Source organism: Doryrhamphus excisus, linkage group LG9 (assembly GCF_037039965.1).
Source record: "Doryrhamphus excisus strain RoL-2023G ecotype Guam linkage group LG9, RoL_Dexc_Guam_v1.1, whole genome shotgun sequence".
In the NCBI taxonomy this organism is placed as follows: domain Eukaryota; kingdom Metazoa; phylum Chordata; class Actinopteri; order Syngnathiformes; family Syngnathidae; genus Doryrhamphus; species Doryrhamphus excisus.
In genome coordinates this window covers 9,104,433-9,120,267 of record NC_136365.1, presented here as the reverse complement: position 1 = coordinate 9,120,267, position 15,835 = coordinate 9,104,433, and the positions used below count along the sequence as shown (strand labels likewise).

Sequence of the window (15,835 nt, the reverse complement as noted above, 5' to 3'; positions counted from 1 at the left end):
AGATCCACACCCAACACTCAAATTGTTCACATGGCACCGTTCCCTCACCTCTCAAAACTGCCTCAGTTACACCAACACTAAAAAAAATGGAGCCCCCTGAATCCCCTGACTTATATCAAGCCTTCCGTTCATTCCCTACAAGATACTTGAGGGTATATTAGTCACTCAACTCCAGGACTAAGTACTCATAAATAAACTGTTTGAACTGTTTGTGCTTGGGTTTTTCACCCAAGCACAGTACTAAAACAGCGCTCATCCATATCACCAACGACTTCCTTGTAGCAGACTTTGGCCTTCTCTCCTGTCCCTCCTCAACCTTACTGCAGCTTTTGACACAATATTTCCTCGTGTCTCAATATCTCAATATCTCCTAGATCGTTTAACCTGCACTGGGGTCTCTGGCACAGCTCTACAGTGCTGCAATTCTTACTTTTCCCAATTTATTCACAAAATGTAATATCTTCATGCTCACGGTGTCCTCCAAGGTTCAGTCCTCGGTCCCCTATTTTTTTTTTATCATTTATCTTCTTCAGGGCGGCACAGCGGTCTAGTGGTTAGCGCGCAGACCTCACAGCTAGGAGACCAGGGTTCAATTCCACCCTCGGCCATCTCTGTGTGGAGTTTGCATGTTCTCCCCGTGCATGCGTGGGTTTTCTCCGGGTACTCCGGTTTCCTCCCACATTCCAAAAACATGCTAGGTTAATTGGTGACTCCAAATTGTCCATAGGTATGAATGTGAGTGTGAATGGTTGTTTGTCTATATGTGCCCTGTGATTGGCTGGCGACCAGTCCTGGGTGTACCCTGCCTCTCGCCCAAAGACAGCTGGGATAGGCTCCAGCACCCCTTGCGACCCTTGTGAGGATAAGCGGAAGAAAATTAATGAATTAATGATTTATCTTCTTCCTCTTAGGAATGTTTGTCCTTATTTTGGCATTCGTTTTCATTGTTAAACTGATGACACTCAAATTTATCTTGCACCAGACAACGTTTTTCCATCTTCAAAACATCTCCCGACTCCGACCACTCTACAAAAATTCACATTAATGCTTTGGTCGCCTCTCGCTAGATTATTGTAAATGCCCTTCTCATGGGTCTTTCGTTGAAACTCACCCGACAACTTCAGCTTATTCTGCGTTGTTACCAACAGTAAATGCTCTGACAACATCACACCCGTTCTCGCTAAGCTCCGTTGGCTTCCTGTCCAACAAACTATTCTCTACACAGTACACTCCTCCTCATAACCTTCAATGCACTCCATAACTTGAAATGTTTTCATTCTTTTATGAATGAATATAATATTCTGAATGAATTCAAACCAAAATAATTTTTGGTGGACTCGTGTCAAATTTGCCTGCTTTAACAAAGGTAAACAGTTTCTAACTTCATACAACGTGTACTGCATCAATAAAATCACGTTTTTACTCTATTTTACTATACTTGTAATATGTCGCCTTCCTGTGGCTGAGCAGCGAAATCACACCAATTTGTGTAATCGAATAGTCAGGACAAGCCACCAAGCCACGCGTCTATTGGGCGAGAGTTTACAAACAGACATCTGATTGGTCCAATTCTGATGTCGTCAAGACAACCCGGAACTTCATGTGCAGATGAAGCCATTGTATAAGCGACCCTTGCTTGCCTGGTTATAAGATAATAGCCATCTCTGAAAAGACGCAATTGTTGTAAAGTCGACGTTAGCAGATCAAAGTGTGAGAGTTTTGTATTTGAATAGCATTCGGTCATGCCGACGTCTCCTGTAAAAGTGCGCATTCCCCTCACTAGCTTTGGGCACCTGATAACAGAGGTGAAGGTAGGTCTTTTTTTCCTTCAATACATTTTATGAGAGATATATTGAGGACGTTTTAGTGACTGCTTTATCTATCTGCCTTTTATTGGCACATGACAATCTCTGCAAGGGATACTGTATAAACTCACTTCCTGGACTGCTACACCATACTAGTCAAGAGCAGCAAAAAAAAAAATAAATGCAATTGAATTGAACCCGTTTACTTTCATTTTTGTTATCTTTGAATGACTTCAACCTGCAGAAGAGCACATTCCTCCTGCAGCCGTATTGAGATAGATGGTACACTAGGTAAAGAAAGGATTTTCTGACGTAAAAATGAGACCACCATAAAATGATATGACCCCAAGCAACAACATAGTTATGGATTCAAAGGGCGCCCTTTAAATGTTTCATATTGACAACACTGCCTTCTAGTTTCTCTTTCATAATGATGGGACAGTTGGCCTTTCACTATCTTGAATTGGATTTTACAACATAATAAATTAAACATCAGTTTGAAATGACGCAAAAATGGCATCTTTTTTCCGCTAAGGCCTCTCTCTGCTTTTCTGATGTGCATTTCAGAAGCAACTCTTTGGCATCGAGGCCCCTGCTGCTGACAAGCTGACTGGTTTGAGGAAGTACTTTAACAGCTACACCATACAGGGTCGCCGAAATGTACGTACAGACATCTTCATGTTGTATTATTAACGTATTTCCTCAGGTAGTGGCCTTCTGTCAAATTAACGCCTTGAAACAAAGACCATAGATCATTTGCACAGCTAAGAATGCTGAGACCATTTGAACAATTGCAGCTAACCAAAACAGCAGCACCTACAGAAGCATGTTACATCATATCATCAGTCAGTGAGTGATGGGCGGTGCTTAAATTCTTTGATTTGATACAAAACCGATGATTTTTTTAACTTATTAAATGCATAACAAATACTGTCAATTGAACAACTTGTGTATTTTTCATAGCATATTAATCATAATAAAGTAAGACTTTACTTTTACAATATATATCTTAAGTAGTTTAATTGCCACCATTAAGGGACAAAGATGTCCTCTTCAAAAATCATATTTTTCATATATTTTGGCAGTGCTGATCTTAAAGGTTAACATCATGATATTAATCAAATATCTGGTATGTATGATCAAAACTGAAGTTGACTAAAACATATAACATATAGTATGTATCAAAATACGCTGACCGATGTAAATGTAATATGTGCTAGAAGTATTAGAAGTAGTTTAAAATTAGTTTCTCCTCTGCGGCTGACAAAAATATTTCCCCTGGCCAGTATATGAGGAAATAAGGAAATGTGGTTATCATTATAGTACAGCAGTGGTAAAAGTGTCTTTCTTTTCTTTTTCAGTGTGTCTTGGCTACTTACAGCGTCTTAGCTGTAACAGCGATGGCCTATTTCATGCACAGACAAACCAAACAAGAAGCTCAGAGTAACTCCACCGCATAAAAAAAGCACATTTATTACTGTTATTTATAATGTGAGGAAAAATAAAATGGTGCTGAATAATATATTTGTTTTCAGTAATAGTTAATCTACAGTACATCGGCCGTCATGTCTTTCTTTCCTGTTCTGTTACTCATTGTGTTTAAGTAGTTGTTTACTTTCCGTAACCTGCTGTTATTGCTGTGTACAAATGAAAAGTGAAAGTGTCCCACAGCCCCCAGCTTGGAGCGGTCACGTCACACATCTGTCAACATATCATGGAGCGGAAACAGCTGCGCCTCCATTTCACACGGATCTTGTGGCATCATTCATAGCATAGCTACTGGCTTGTGTAGCATTGCAAATGAATGATATTATTTGTTAGGCTTGTTTAGGAGATGGAACTCCACTTGGAGGAATGTTGTTTTTTTTGTTGTTAAATCTAATCCACAAGCTAATCCCAATGCAGGAGCCCTGTCAAACATGGTAATGCTCAGTTTTGATTGGCACTGTGGGAAGGGTGTGTTCATTTAATAACGGCCGTATTAATGCGGTCGTGGTTATTATGGTTCAGTCAAAAACTTGCAAGAATTTCCATTTTACAGTGTTGGATCTTAAGGTGGTTCTAAATCAAGCTTCAAAATGCAAAAAGAAGATATGGGAGTGAGACAATTTCACATTGCCAGCTTTTTTTTGACGCCCCTGCACAACCTAAAGTGCTACTGAAGGGGAAAAAAAGCACCCCAGATCATGTTTTTTGCCTCGTTCACTGTGCCATGGAAGCCATCTGGATCAGAGAATAAAACTTTGTTTCCCACCTTTCAATGTCCCATGGATGGTGCTTTCGTGTAAACTCCAAACAGGCAATTTTGTGGCATTGCAGCAGATGAGGTTTGTGAATAATTTTTTGTTCTTAAAACCATTTTGGACTACACTCAGCATCGGTAATAACCTTCATTTATACCAACGGTTGTCCCGTGTCTTGATTGGACAGCCAATTGGAGCCTCGGCTCAGGGCTGGTGACATTTTTTGGGGGGTCTACCGCTTAACTTCTTTGTTCCATTACTCTCAGGATCTTTTATGAAGTTTTAAATGACTATTTGTACTATACTCATACTATTTATACTATAGTCATTACTGTGTCCAACTCAGCGGCAATGGCGCTAACAAAGAATTGCTTCGATAAATTATTTCATTAATTTTTTTTATCCCTACGAGGGTCGCGGGGGGGGGGGGGGGTGTTGGAGCCTATCCCAGCTGTCTTCGGGCGAGAGGCGAGGTACACCCTGGACTGGTGGCCAGCCAATCACAGGGCACATATAGACAAACAACCATTCACACTCACAGTCATACCTATGGACAATTTGGAGTCACCATGTTTTTGGAATGTGGGAGGAAACCGGAGTACCCGGAGAAAACCCACGCATGCACGGGGAGAACATGCAAACTCCACACAGAGATGGCCGAGGGTGGAATTGAACTCAGCTCTCCTAGCTGTGGGGTCTGCGCGCTAACCACACGACTGCCGTGCAGCCCCTCGATAAATTATATCGATTTATATATATATGTATATATATTTTAAATCAAAAGTCACTTCTGGAGTGACTTTAAGGATACTCTGAAGTCCCCCCCTTTTTGAGAACCACGGTTCAATAGCGACTATATACAACACAGTGTTTGTGTTTCGAGGAAAACAACAATATTTAGCCATATTCATTCTACACATGTGCGGTCGTTCCATCGTCGTAATGCATCTCTTGCTGTCAACATAAACATACACACATAAAGCGCCCTTCACAGTTAAAAGAAGCCCAGAAAATAAAACGACAATCTGATTTCGTAAAGGAGTCAGTAGCAGGTATAGTTTGACTTTAAATACATGGGTTCACAAACGAAAGCGAAATCTGCGGCGCACCTGTAAGTCACGTGATTTAACAGAATCGCTCGGCTTTGGAAAATGGTTCCAATTCATGAAGGTCGACGCTAGGGGCCGCTGTGCCTGTGTTGGCATGTGTGGAGTCTCCAGACTGAGGCAAATCAACGTAACCGTGATGTTTAACTCCTCCTCGGAATGAAGTCTTAAAATGAAAGTAAAACATATTTCCAGAGGGGTCGAGCTGCAGATCAGAATAACATTCAGCTGGAAGTTTCGTGAGTACATCATTCTATTATTATTATTATTTATTCTTGGAGGAAAATTATTTACTGTATAAGTGAAAACCACAGTTTTTTTTTTTTACCATTTTGTGCTATTATCATAGTCAAGGACAGTGTCTACCCATATTTAACACAAGTCTGTGTATTTGTACACAATATACAGAGTTTTATGTATAAATTTAAGTATGTATATATTGTTACTGTATACTGTCTAGCTGTTTTTCCATGCAGTATTGAGTTTAAATGCATTTAACTTGCAGTGTTCAGTCAGGGTGGACATGCAAGCCTAAAAGTATAATTCTCATTTATTTGAACAGTAATTGCAGGGAGGAGGTGCACACCATTTTGTTCATTAAGTAATTTAGAGGACAATCTGGCAAGTGAATAAGAGCGGTTTACTTTTATTAAAGTACTCATCTAGAGATGTTTTTAATGCATGCCGAGAAAGCGAAATCATCCTAGCGTGTTTCAGTCACACAGCTTTTGATAAGTTTTTAAGATAAGATAAGATATGCCTTTATTCATCCCTCAGTGGGGACATTTTTAACATTCTGGCTTCATTTTTCAGTGAATAATGCATGGATCTTGATGATAAACATTGTATTTTGTTGATGTTTATTAGGATTAGGATTAGGATGATGCTAAATCCTGACATTAGCTTGTATGTACAGTAAATATGTCTTTATGTATTCCAGCTCCTCGTCTGATCAGAGACCAGTGATGACACTTATGATGAAGACTAGAAGCAGCATGGACCCACTAAGTGGGCAAAGTACCTGAAGGTGTTGGCCACAGACTTGCTGCCTGTGGTTAACAGAAGAGAAAATAGTAAAACATGTGGCGGTCCATTGGAGGATTCTTTTTTATAGGATGGTTAGAGATAACCTGGTTAGGAAAGTAGCACAGAATGCAAACCAGAACCAGAATAATGCTCCCGATGAAGCTGCAAGATCTCAACAGGTCCACAATGCAGAGAGTGAGAAACCAAAGCAGCAGACAGAGGCGGATGTGCGCCACTGGAACAAGCTCCACTGTCTACACCTCTCAGACGAGGAACTTGAAACCTGGTGTCAGGTACTTATCTCACTTTACTTCATTCGACTGCAACAAGAGTGGGGAGTGACCTAAAACACGATGGTTTCACTTTCAAATGCCACACTGAGTCTGTTGATTTGAGTGTGAAAACACCACCCCGTGAATGCTATGTTGTGCACGGAAATATTCAGAGATGATATCGCAATCCCAATATACTCATCCAAAGTGATGAACAGTGATAATGCTCAGCTCAATCTAAAAAGGTAGTAGATTCACTGTCACCCATGCCTTAGACCTCCGCTATGTTCTTAGTGTGCCCCGGAAGCTGACAGTGCACTAACAGCTTGTGACCACTTTGGGTCAGAAACAGAAACTTTTACTCCCAAGTCCCCAAATAGCAGAAACCTCTCAAAGGAGGCCAGAAAAAGTCACTGGATTTATCGCCAAGAGGGTTTGGAATGTCAACACTGATTAGATTGTACCTGAAGAAGTTGATTCACAATGTTTGTGGGGGTTCTTACACCGACTTGCCCCAAAAAATCCCTAAAATCTAATCCTTGGTTCTCAATAGGTGGCCCATAAGCCACATCCGGTCTGTCGAAGATCACCTTGTAGGGAGCAACGGTGAGGTGTACGCATCACAATAAAGAGTGCTCCTTTTAAAAAAAAATATGGAGCTGAAGTACAAGAAGTACAAGCTCTAAACCGTATAATATACCTTTCTCAGTTATTACAGGCATACAGTATATAGTATTGTATGTACAGAAACAATTACACAACATATCTTGTCAAAGCATCTTTCTGCTGGAAAATGAGGGAATTGACTTTTAAGACAGCGCCCTCTGCTGTATTCACAGCTTATAGCACCATCAAACCACTGTACATGTTTTTTTACAATTTAAAGTATCCACTCCAGAAGTGACTTTTGATTTTTAAAAAATAAATATAAATCGATATAATTTATCGAGGGGCGGCACGGCAGTCGTGTGGTCAGCGCGCAGACCCCACTGCTAGGAGAGCTGAGTTCAAATCCACCCTCGGCCATGTCTGTGTGGAGTTTGCATGTTCTCCCCGTGCATGCGTGGGATTTCTCCGGGTACTCCGGTTTCCTCCAACATTCCAAAAACATGCTAGGTTAATTGGTGACTCCAAATTGTCCATAGGTATGAATGTGAGTGTGAATGGTTGTTTGTCTATATGTGCCCTGTGATTGGCTGGCGACCAGTCCAGGGTGTACCCCGCCTCTCGCCCAAAGACAGCTGGGATAGGCTCCAGCACCCCCCGTGACCCTCGTGAGGAAAAAGCGGCAGAAAATGAATGAATGAATGAATTTAAAGTAGGGAGAATAAATCCCCAAATATGCAGGGGAACAAATGCTGCTGCTACTTATGTTGATGACTGTACAATAGATTGCAGTAGATTAGCTTTGGGTTTCGCTAAAAGAGCAACTGCTCCCATGATGCTGAGAGTGCTTTCATATGTGTGCTGCAGACTGGAGCGGACGCCACCAGCTTGCCATCTCATTTGCGACCATTCCGTAGCCTGGACGAGTACAAACTGGTGAAACACACTCACCGTCAGCTTCGGCATAGTTCTTACTACTGGGGACCAATGACCATGGCGGAAGCACACAAAACGCTCTCATATTCGTCACCAGGCACCTTCCTCATCAGGTAATTCCAATGTGGATTCTCCTTGGTTTGGGAATCTAAAAGAGACGGCGAATTCAATTTGTTGCTGAGTTTATTTATGTGAAACTGTGGAACAAGTTATATGTAATTACAAATCAGTGTACTGGATGTATCAACAATAATTGGATTATTAATGTAATTGTATTATTACTGCTATGTCTTAAATGTGTATTTAAACCACTTTATTCAGCACACCTGCACTGTACGACTACAAGAGTCTACCAAAGCGTGACTGGTTTTGATATTTCTAGAGACAGCGGCCAGCCGGATGTCTTCTTCACTCTGAGCTACCAAAGCAACGATGGGCCGATAAGCATCCGTGTGATGCTCAACAAGCTGCTCTTCTCTCTGTATGGAAGCCAAAAGACTTTTCCCTCCCTTTTCGCTCTGCTGGCGCATTACAGCAGCTCATCCTGTAAGTTGACTGTGCCGTACCGCATGGAGCGGCCCGAGCGCCTCAAGCAGCTCTGCAGGAGAGCGTTGGTGAACACGTATGGAGCAGAGAACGTAAGGACCTTACCTGGACTCAGCTGTGAGGTGAAAGACTACGTTCAGGCCTATCCTCACTCTCTATAGTGTGTTCATGTGTGCGTTCATATACGACCTGTTCAACACAGATTGAGTGTTTTAAATGCTAAGCATTTGTGTTCAATATTTGCGCTCATCTTTGTTGTGATAACATGATACGTGGATAATGTGTACAGTTTTAAGTATGCTTAAAAAAAGGAAAGGGCAGCAGTCATTGTCTCCACTAGGGGGCAGAAAAACATCATACAATGAAAGTACTATAGTTACTGTTAGTGTGTGTAGTATGTGTGGCCTGCAATTGGCTGGTGAGCAGTCCAGGGTGTACCCCGCCTCTTGCCCGAAGTAAGCTGGGATAGGCTCCAGCATACCCCCGCCACCCTAGTGACGATAAACAGTATAAAAATGGATGGATGGATCCTGACATAATGTAGAAGTAGAACTCATCTGTCAGGATTATTGGTGTAAATTACTGTCAATGTCATTGACAGAATTTAGTTCTAGTTGCAGCGAGAAAAGCCTGTGAGCCACTACCTTAAAATAATAAAAAAAATTAATGAAATGTTTATTGTTTTATGGTCAGATGTTAACTTTTCATTTCTTTGAATATGTAAATGTATTTTTTAATGTCTTAGTGTACCTCATTATAAAATATATGTTTCTACTTTTTTAGGATTTGAATGTCTTGACAGGTTAGTAAGTATTGTTTGCTACCAAAAATGACTCGAAACAACAAACGGCTAATGAATGTTGGTTCAAACCAACAAAAATGTAATTCAAAAGTAATTACATAAAGTTTACAGACTGACTAAATGTAACTCCCAAAGCAAATGAGTCAGGATGTAATTCCTGTTGTTTGAATACCAAACAAGCAGCTTACACAATCAAATCAAATACTTGTACATGGTGTGTTTATGAGCTGGTGATTTGGGAAGTCTGAGGTCACCGAGTGGACAACATAGATGATTTACAGTACACCTCTTCATTCATTTTTCAGTGAGCATTAAGCCTTTAGATGCCCCCTGAACCGACATATGAAAAACCTGTGCATGGGAGGTGGTGAGCCAGCAAGCCCACTCAATTCTGACCTCATAAAGCAAATGTTCTTCTGGATGAATGGACAGAAATTCCCCCATGCACACTCCAGTGTCTTATAGAAAGTCTTCAGAAGACTGGGTGAAAAAGTTTTTTTTTACTATGTGTCCCACTTCCTGCCCTAAATCTGACTGGCAGTGGCCCTTTAAAAAAAAAAAAATAGTGCTTATCACCTGGGACACACTTTTTTTTTTTTTCTTCAAATGATCCCATTAACCTTCAACGTGATGACGAAACACCATCGTCTTCATAGAGACACATGAATCCATTGGGAGATATAGAGCTTGTATGGGATTCATGTTTAGTGTTGCTTTGCTATTTCAGATTGAACATATCTGTAGAATGTATGCAGTATTTTGGAGCTTTTGTCCCCCAAATTTTTTTTCCAATTGCATTTTGTGAAGTATAATATATATACTAATAGTATAGTGATATAAAAATATTCAGCTGCTAGTGCTGGATATTATAAAATATATATTGTATATTAATGTATTCATCATACATTAAATGGTATATAACAATAGTGAGTGATTGATGGCCACACAATGACAGTATACTATTATAAAAGAGTTTTCCCCCCAATTAATACTATTTGTAATCAAGTTATAAATTAATGATTCATTATTAATCACCTCTTGAAATATGCCTATTTTCACCATATTTTATTAAGAGGACAATATATTTTGTGTGAAAAATAGAAGATTGCTTGAATGAACCATTAGTACAATGCTTTCCTACGACCTCCCTATGTTGTGTTTATGTTTGGAGTTCAGCGTGTCTGTGAATGCACCTCGCAGTAGTGTGGTGAGAATGTGATGAGGAAGGACAGAGAGACGTGTTTGCTAGTTGGAGATATCCACAGTCATGGCCGAGCATCTTTTCCATGACATTTGTTTTTGTCCATGACTGTGTGGTGTTCAAACTGAGCATTGTTGTTGACGTGTTGAAGTAAAAATCTAGTTTAAAATGGCTTAGACTCTGTAATTTATGAAGTCACCTTGACCATTTTCCACAAGCTTGTCACAAGCACGAAATTCCACAAGCACTTGATGATTGTCTGTGAAAAAGAGAGAGGAAGAGACTGATTACAGAGTTCTGACAGTCAAGCGAACCCGTCCTTCCAGGATCTTGGGTTGTTCTCTGGTTCCAAGCACCTCACCTGTCCAGTCCATCAACCCTGCTGCAGAATCAATGCAACTTGGTGGTGAGCAGCTGACCCCAGTCAAGCGGGATTGACGCAGGACACTCTAGAGGGGTATTGCACAAAACCAGGATAAGGGATTAAGCCTGGAAATATTGGTTATCCTGGATAAACCTAGCCTCCAGTCATTTGCATGAAAGCAGGCCAAGTTTATCCTGGACAAGTAACCATGGTGACTTATTCTCTGCAGCTAGCCTGCTCCGGAGCAGGCTAACATCCAGGTTAAGGTTAATCCTGTGGTGGCTCTGCCGTCAGTATACTGTGAGAAATGAGTGTGTTTTACAGAATTCCCATGTTTTTTCTACACGTTACATCATCCAAATATTAGAACTGTAATCATTTCATTTGCTGGTTAACTTAGTTTTAGTATTATTTATTAGCACAGTTTATATATAAAGACCAAAAGCACATATAAAAAGACAATATTTGAGCAATGAAAGCAAGAAGCCAGATGGAAAATGCGCCCATCTTCCCAGACAACGTTGCTGGCCGGTTAATCCGAGACCAATACATTGCCAATTATTTTTCCTAGGCTTAAATTTTGATTTTTGAAAATAAATTGTCTGATCACCAGTAAATGCATCATAAAAGATAAGTAAATAGTACTAAATATTCTAGTTAATTTTATTGTTGTCAGTTCTCAGCTGTCAGTCTGCAGTAGAGAGAGGAAAAAGTCAAGGATTAAAACACACTAAATCCCAAATATGGTTACAGCGTGCATTGTAATACTCACCTCACGTTCCAGTTTCTGGATCTCGAGATCCAGTTTCCTCAGAGTCCTCCTTTTTATTTGAACATCAAGCTCAATCACTTCCAGATTGCGTTTCTCCCTCTGGATTTGGAGATCTGCCAGCTCTGTCTGTTTCTGAAGATGTTTTGCGTACAGTATTCTGATGCTTTGTGAATACCAATTAGCACAACAGGGTTTGTTCATCACATACTTCAGCATATACTCATAATATTACCAGGTTCCTTTTGAGGCTGTGCAGTCTCTAGGTCCTGCAACACATTTTTTACTTTTAATTTATTTTTTGGACTAAATAAGCAGTTAATCTCCACAAATCTGACATGATACCTCAAGCCTTCTAGAGTCCAGAGACAGCGTCTCATCTGCAGATGTGCCTCCCCCCTGCATATATGTACATACATGAATCAAGAGAACTCATCGACATTTGAAAGGACATGGCAAGTCTGTACTTGCAATATAATGTACAATACTAACTGGATTGTCTTCTGGTGGCTCCAAAAGCATAACTCTGTCCCCAGACACCGCAAGCACATTCAAAGTCAGACAGTATAATATCATGAAATGTGTTTATTCTGTAGTGGAAGTGCAACATAGGCATGTACCTTGTAAAAAGCTGCAACTGTCAGCAGCAAGGGCCGAGTCTGTTACTGTCCCTCCATGGATCCCCACCATTACCGGCCTCCCTTTATTTAAATCGATGGCCAGCTCCTCTGCTGGTTGGGCCACCCCTTGTCGCTCCGCAGTGTGCTTTTTTTCTTGACTGCTAAAATCGTAAAGAAATTAATTGTCAGTAGACAACAAAACTCAAAATACTATTTAGGCTACAATAAAGTAACTTACCAGACTGCAGAATATTTTTGTACTTTGTTTCCACCTGTTGCCAGGTTCTTTTCTGGCCAGACAAGTTTTTTTCTTTATGAAGGATGATGCATGAAACAGAACACATAAGAGTAGATCATCTCTTTTTACTTATTTATACTTTACACAACTTGAGTAACATGCACTTCTATGGGCCACATTAAAGCAAACACCTATTGATTAGTGGACCTGAAAAGTCATCAGCTCCTCATTCTTTACCTGTTCCTGTGGAGTATACTTTATTAATCTATGCTATTGTCAGCCAGGCTTTTTACCCTCTCCTTTTTAGCAGCACTTGTGTTTCCTTTTTGGCGTAAACTGGCTTTTAGTTCTTCATATTGTTGAAAAAGCAGCTCTTGCTCCAAAGGAGAAAATGAAGACGTGCGTCCGTGATCCATTGTTCCAGCGGTGATTCTGTGATCGACTTTGTGGTCTCTTTAAGAATGCCGTGAACACGCATTTATCCCAAACATCTACACCTGGCTTGACTAAGCCGCGTCTCTTCATCCTGGCTCGGCAAACGTGCAATCAGTTAATCCAAGAAAGCGCCGACCACGCTTTGTCAAGCCGTGTCTGCTAATATATATTCCGGATGTCTTTATCCTACTTTTGTGCAATACAGCTGTGCCTCTCCTGCGGCGATCCAGGTCATGTTATCGCCAAGTGTCCAACCGTATCTCTGCAGTCTGGTCACAAAGTCATCGAACGATGGGTCCCTTTAAACCTGCTATGTGACTATACTGAATCACAATCGCAACTGAAGGGGACATTAACTGGTTCTGAAGTTTGTATATGTCTTATCCCTTGTTGACTCAAGATTCATATTTTTTTTAAATTGCATAAATTACCTGAGTTATAGTTGAATCCTCCCAAAGAAGTAAAATCTTTAAATGGATGCCTCCTGGCAGTGATTACGAACAGATCAGTATTTTCATTTTGCCGTCTCAATCAACCTCCATAGTCTTGGGATTCACTTGACTTCAGATTCATAATGCATCCACTGACTCGTCGAAATCCACCATTAGCAACCGGAGTCCCGCTTTCCACTCCTGCTGTCTCCATTCCATCATCTCTACCATCCATTCCTCTGAATGCTAGACCTGAAAAGGTTGAGAATACTTAGTGATGCCTTTCGGATTAATCACTTCTCCAAAATAATCATAAACAATGTCCTGAATGATATGATTAATCGCTTTAGTTTTGGCTAATATTGCATGTGTATTTGTTGCTCCAAAGACTGTCAGAGAAGCGACTGTATGTTGAGGCAGAAAAGTGTGAATTTCATTCCTTATCAGTTTCCTTCCTTGGGTTTATCATGGAGAGCAGCCAACTAAAACCTGATCCAGCCAACATTTAGGCTGTGGTTGAATGGCTCTCTCCCATATTCAGGAAGCATTTGCAAAGCTTTCTAGTCTTTTCTAACTTATATAGATCATCCCAAAGTGGAATAGTAAGACATAGACTTCTGTGGCAGAATCCGTATTTTGTTCCCTTAAATGACTGTTTAGCAGCACGCCTGATTGGATAGAGGAGTGGGAGCCGTCCTGTCCCAGTCGCCCAGAAAGCTCGACCCATTTTTTCTTTTTACATTGCATCAATCCTGCTAAAAAAGAACTATGATGACTTTTTGGATGCTGTCCTGTCACACGTGTATGCAGCCTTGTCTTTCTCTTTGTTGCAGAGCCACCTTTATGGACACCTGCATTCAATTTGTCATCAGACCTATTTATACCCTGCCTTGGCAGCAATTAGACACCGGACTGTTTTACTACTCAGACCTTCTACTTCATGTCCCCAGCTCTTGCTTGCTTATTGGCTATTGCTTCTTTGGGTTTTTGTTTGTCTTGTTTTCTTGTATATTTTGCTACTATTTCCCAAAAAACTGTCCCTTTTTGTTAAGCATTTTCATGACATGTATCCATGTAGCGTGCGCTTTCTTTCATACATTTGGTAAATTGCATTTTTGTCTGTGTTTGTATTGAGGTACAACAATTCAACATTTGTCGCCTTGTGACACACAACCAATATTAAAATTTTACATAATATAAAATAAAATAATATGTAGAACGTATCCCCCCATGCATGTGTGGGTTTTCTCCGGATACTCCGGTTTCCTCCCACATTCCAAAAACATGCTAGGTTAATTGGTGACTCCAAATTGTCCATAGGTATGAATGTGAGTGTGAATGGTTGTTTGTCTATACGTATGTGCCCTGTGATTGGTTGGCGACCAGTCCCGGGTTTACCCTGCCTCTCGCCTGAAGACAGCTGGGATAGGCTCTAGCACCCCTCGTGAGGATAAGCATAGAAAATGAATGAATGAATGTAGAACACAATACATAGCTACATACAGTACCTGTAATACATAATATGTATTGAAAATTGTAAAAATAGTTTTATTTGAATACAGTAGACACACCACTCCCCTTGGGCACCTTCCAGCCCCTAAAGGTCTCACCTCACGCACACTTCAAAGTCAATGTCAAAAAAAAAATTACGCACGTGCACGTGGGGATTACATCTGGCGTGGCGCGGCGCGTGCACAAGTCGCGCTTGTTTATGTAATGCAGTGTGTGAGTGCGTGCGAGTCTGTCCATCATTTCGGGCGCGAATGTGAGCGCGCGTGACACGTGAGCGAGCGAGGAGGAGCAGGGCGGTTCGAGTGCCACGGTCGTGGTCCACGCACGGCGCGCACGTACAACCGGTCAAATCCTCACACACACGCGGCTAGAATCTGGAAACGCTCTCTCGGTGTGGGTCCTTTTTTTTGAGATAAAGAAAGCAGAAGCGGTGGCGTTGGACCCCTTTTGGCCCGAATAGGTGCAGCCCTGTCCCGTCAGCATCTCTCACTCTGTCCCCGCGCGCCTCGGCTCCAGAGGGAGGCCCGCAGCGGCGGCAGGATGTAGCGGCGGATTAACGGAGGAGGAGAGAGGGGCGCTCAGAGGAAGAGAGCGGGAGCGAGCGGACCGAGGCAGGACGGAGGGGACATGGGGAAGGACCAGGAGCTGCTCCAGGCGGTCAAGACCGAGGACTTGCTGACAGTTCAGCGTCTCCTGCAGAGACCTCGGCCCGGAAAAGCCAGTGAGTACCCCCCCCGCCCCCCTCGTCCACATAGGTGTCAAATGTGATGTGAATTCATATATCCTACATTTGCGTGAACCCTGTGACGTTGAATATAATAATGATGACGTCGCGCACGTGTCATAATACACCTGCAATGCTGAATTTGCTACACAAACTACATTTGAATGTTTCTATGAATGCATAGTAATACAGAGAAGAT

At 41.4% G+C, this 15,835-nt stretch overlaps 2 protein-coding genes and 3 long non-coding RNA genes across 8 annotated transcripts in view; 3 read left to right on the top strand and 2 right to left on the bottom strand.

Annotated features, from left to right (window-relative positions):
* The first annotated feature begins 1,590 nt into the window (after positions 1–1,590).
* LOC131098145 (uncharacterized) lies at positions 1,591–3,325 on the top strand. The gene is made up of 3 exons (XR_013628106.1): positions 1,591–1,811; positions 2,373–2,465; positions 3,167–3,325. It is a non-coding gene; the product is annotated as an uncharacterized LOC131098145 (long non-coding RNA).
* Positions 3,326–5,278: 1,953 nt separating this feature from the next.
* On the top strand, positions 5,279–10,727 carry LOC131098129 (suppressor of cytokine signaling 1-like). Its single transcript, XM_058045935.2, has 4 exons — positions 5,279–5,393; positions 6,095–6,473; positions 7,926–8,107; positions 8,377–10,727. Exons 2-4 carry the CDS (start codon positions 6,270–6,272, stop codon positions 8,699–8,701), a joined length of 711 nt encoding a protein of 236 aa, XP_057901918.2. The 5' UTR covers positions 5,279–5,393; positions 6,095–6,269; the 3' UTR covers positions 8,702–10,727.
* Positions 7,866–11,155, bottom strand: LOC144899809 (uncharacterized). Its single transcript, XR_013628109.1, has 3 exons — positions 10,905–11,155; positions 10,743–10,802; positions 7,866–8,142 (listed from the first exon to the last, which is right to left on the bottom strand). It is a non-coding gene; the product is annotated as an uncharacterized LOC144899809 (long non-coding RNA).
* Positions 11,156–11,209: 54 nt separating this feature from the next.
* On the bottom strand, positions 11,210–11,937 carry LOC144899808 (uncharacterized). The gene is made up of 3 exons (XR_013628108.1): positions 11,888–11,937; positions 11,680–11,811; positions 11,210–11,598 (listed from the first exon to the last, which is right to left on the bottom strand). It is a non-coding gene; the product is annotated as an uncharacterized LOC144899808 (long non-coding RNA).
* Positions 11,938–15,139: 3,202 nt separating this feature from the next.
* Positions 15,140–15,835, top strand: part of LOC131098017 (caskin-1) — a 31,408-nt gene continuing 30,712 nt past the window's right edge. For 2 of the 4 annotated variants that reach the window (XM_058045927.2, XM_058045926.2), the window contains exon 1: positions 15,143–15,633. In XM_058045927.2, the coding sequence (XP_057901910.2) occupies positions 15,540–15,633 (94 nt within the window). In that variant the 5' untranslated portion in view covers positions 15,143–15,539. Of the gene's footprint in view, positions 15,634–15,835 lie in introns of all 4 variants that reach the window. The other 2 variants (XM_058045925.2, XM_058045924.2) reach the window with 2 other exon arrangements.

Coding starts and splice junctions, on each gene's coding strand:
- LOC131098129 (XM_058045935.2), top strand. CDS start 6,270: ATGGTTAGAGATAACCTGGTTAGGAAAGTAGCACAGAATGCAAACCAG. Junction 6,474..7,925: donor AACTTGAAACCTGGTGTCAG/GTACTTATCTCA, acceptor TGTGTGCTGCAG/ACTGGAGCGGACGCCACCAG. Junction 8,108..8,376: donor CCAGGCACCTTCCTCATCAG/GTAATTCCAATG, acceptor TGATATTTCTAG/AGACAGCGGCCAGCCGGATG.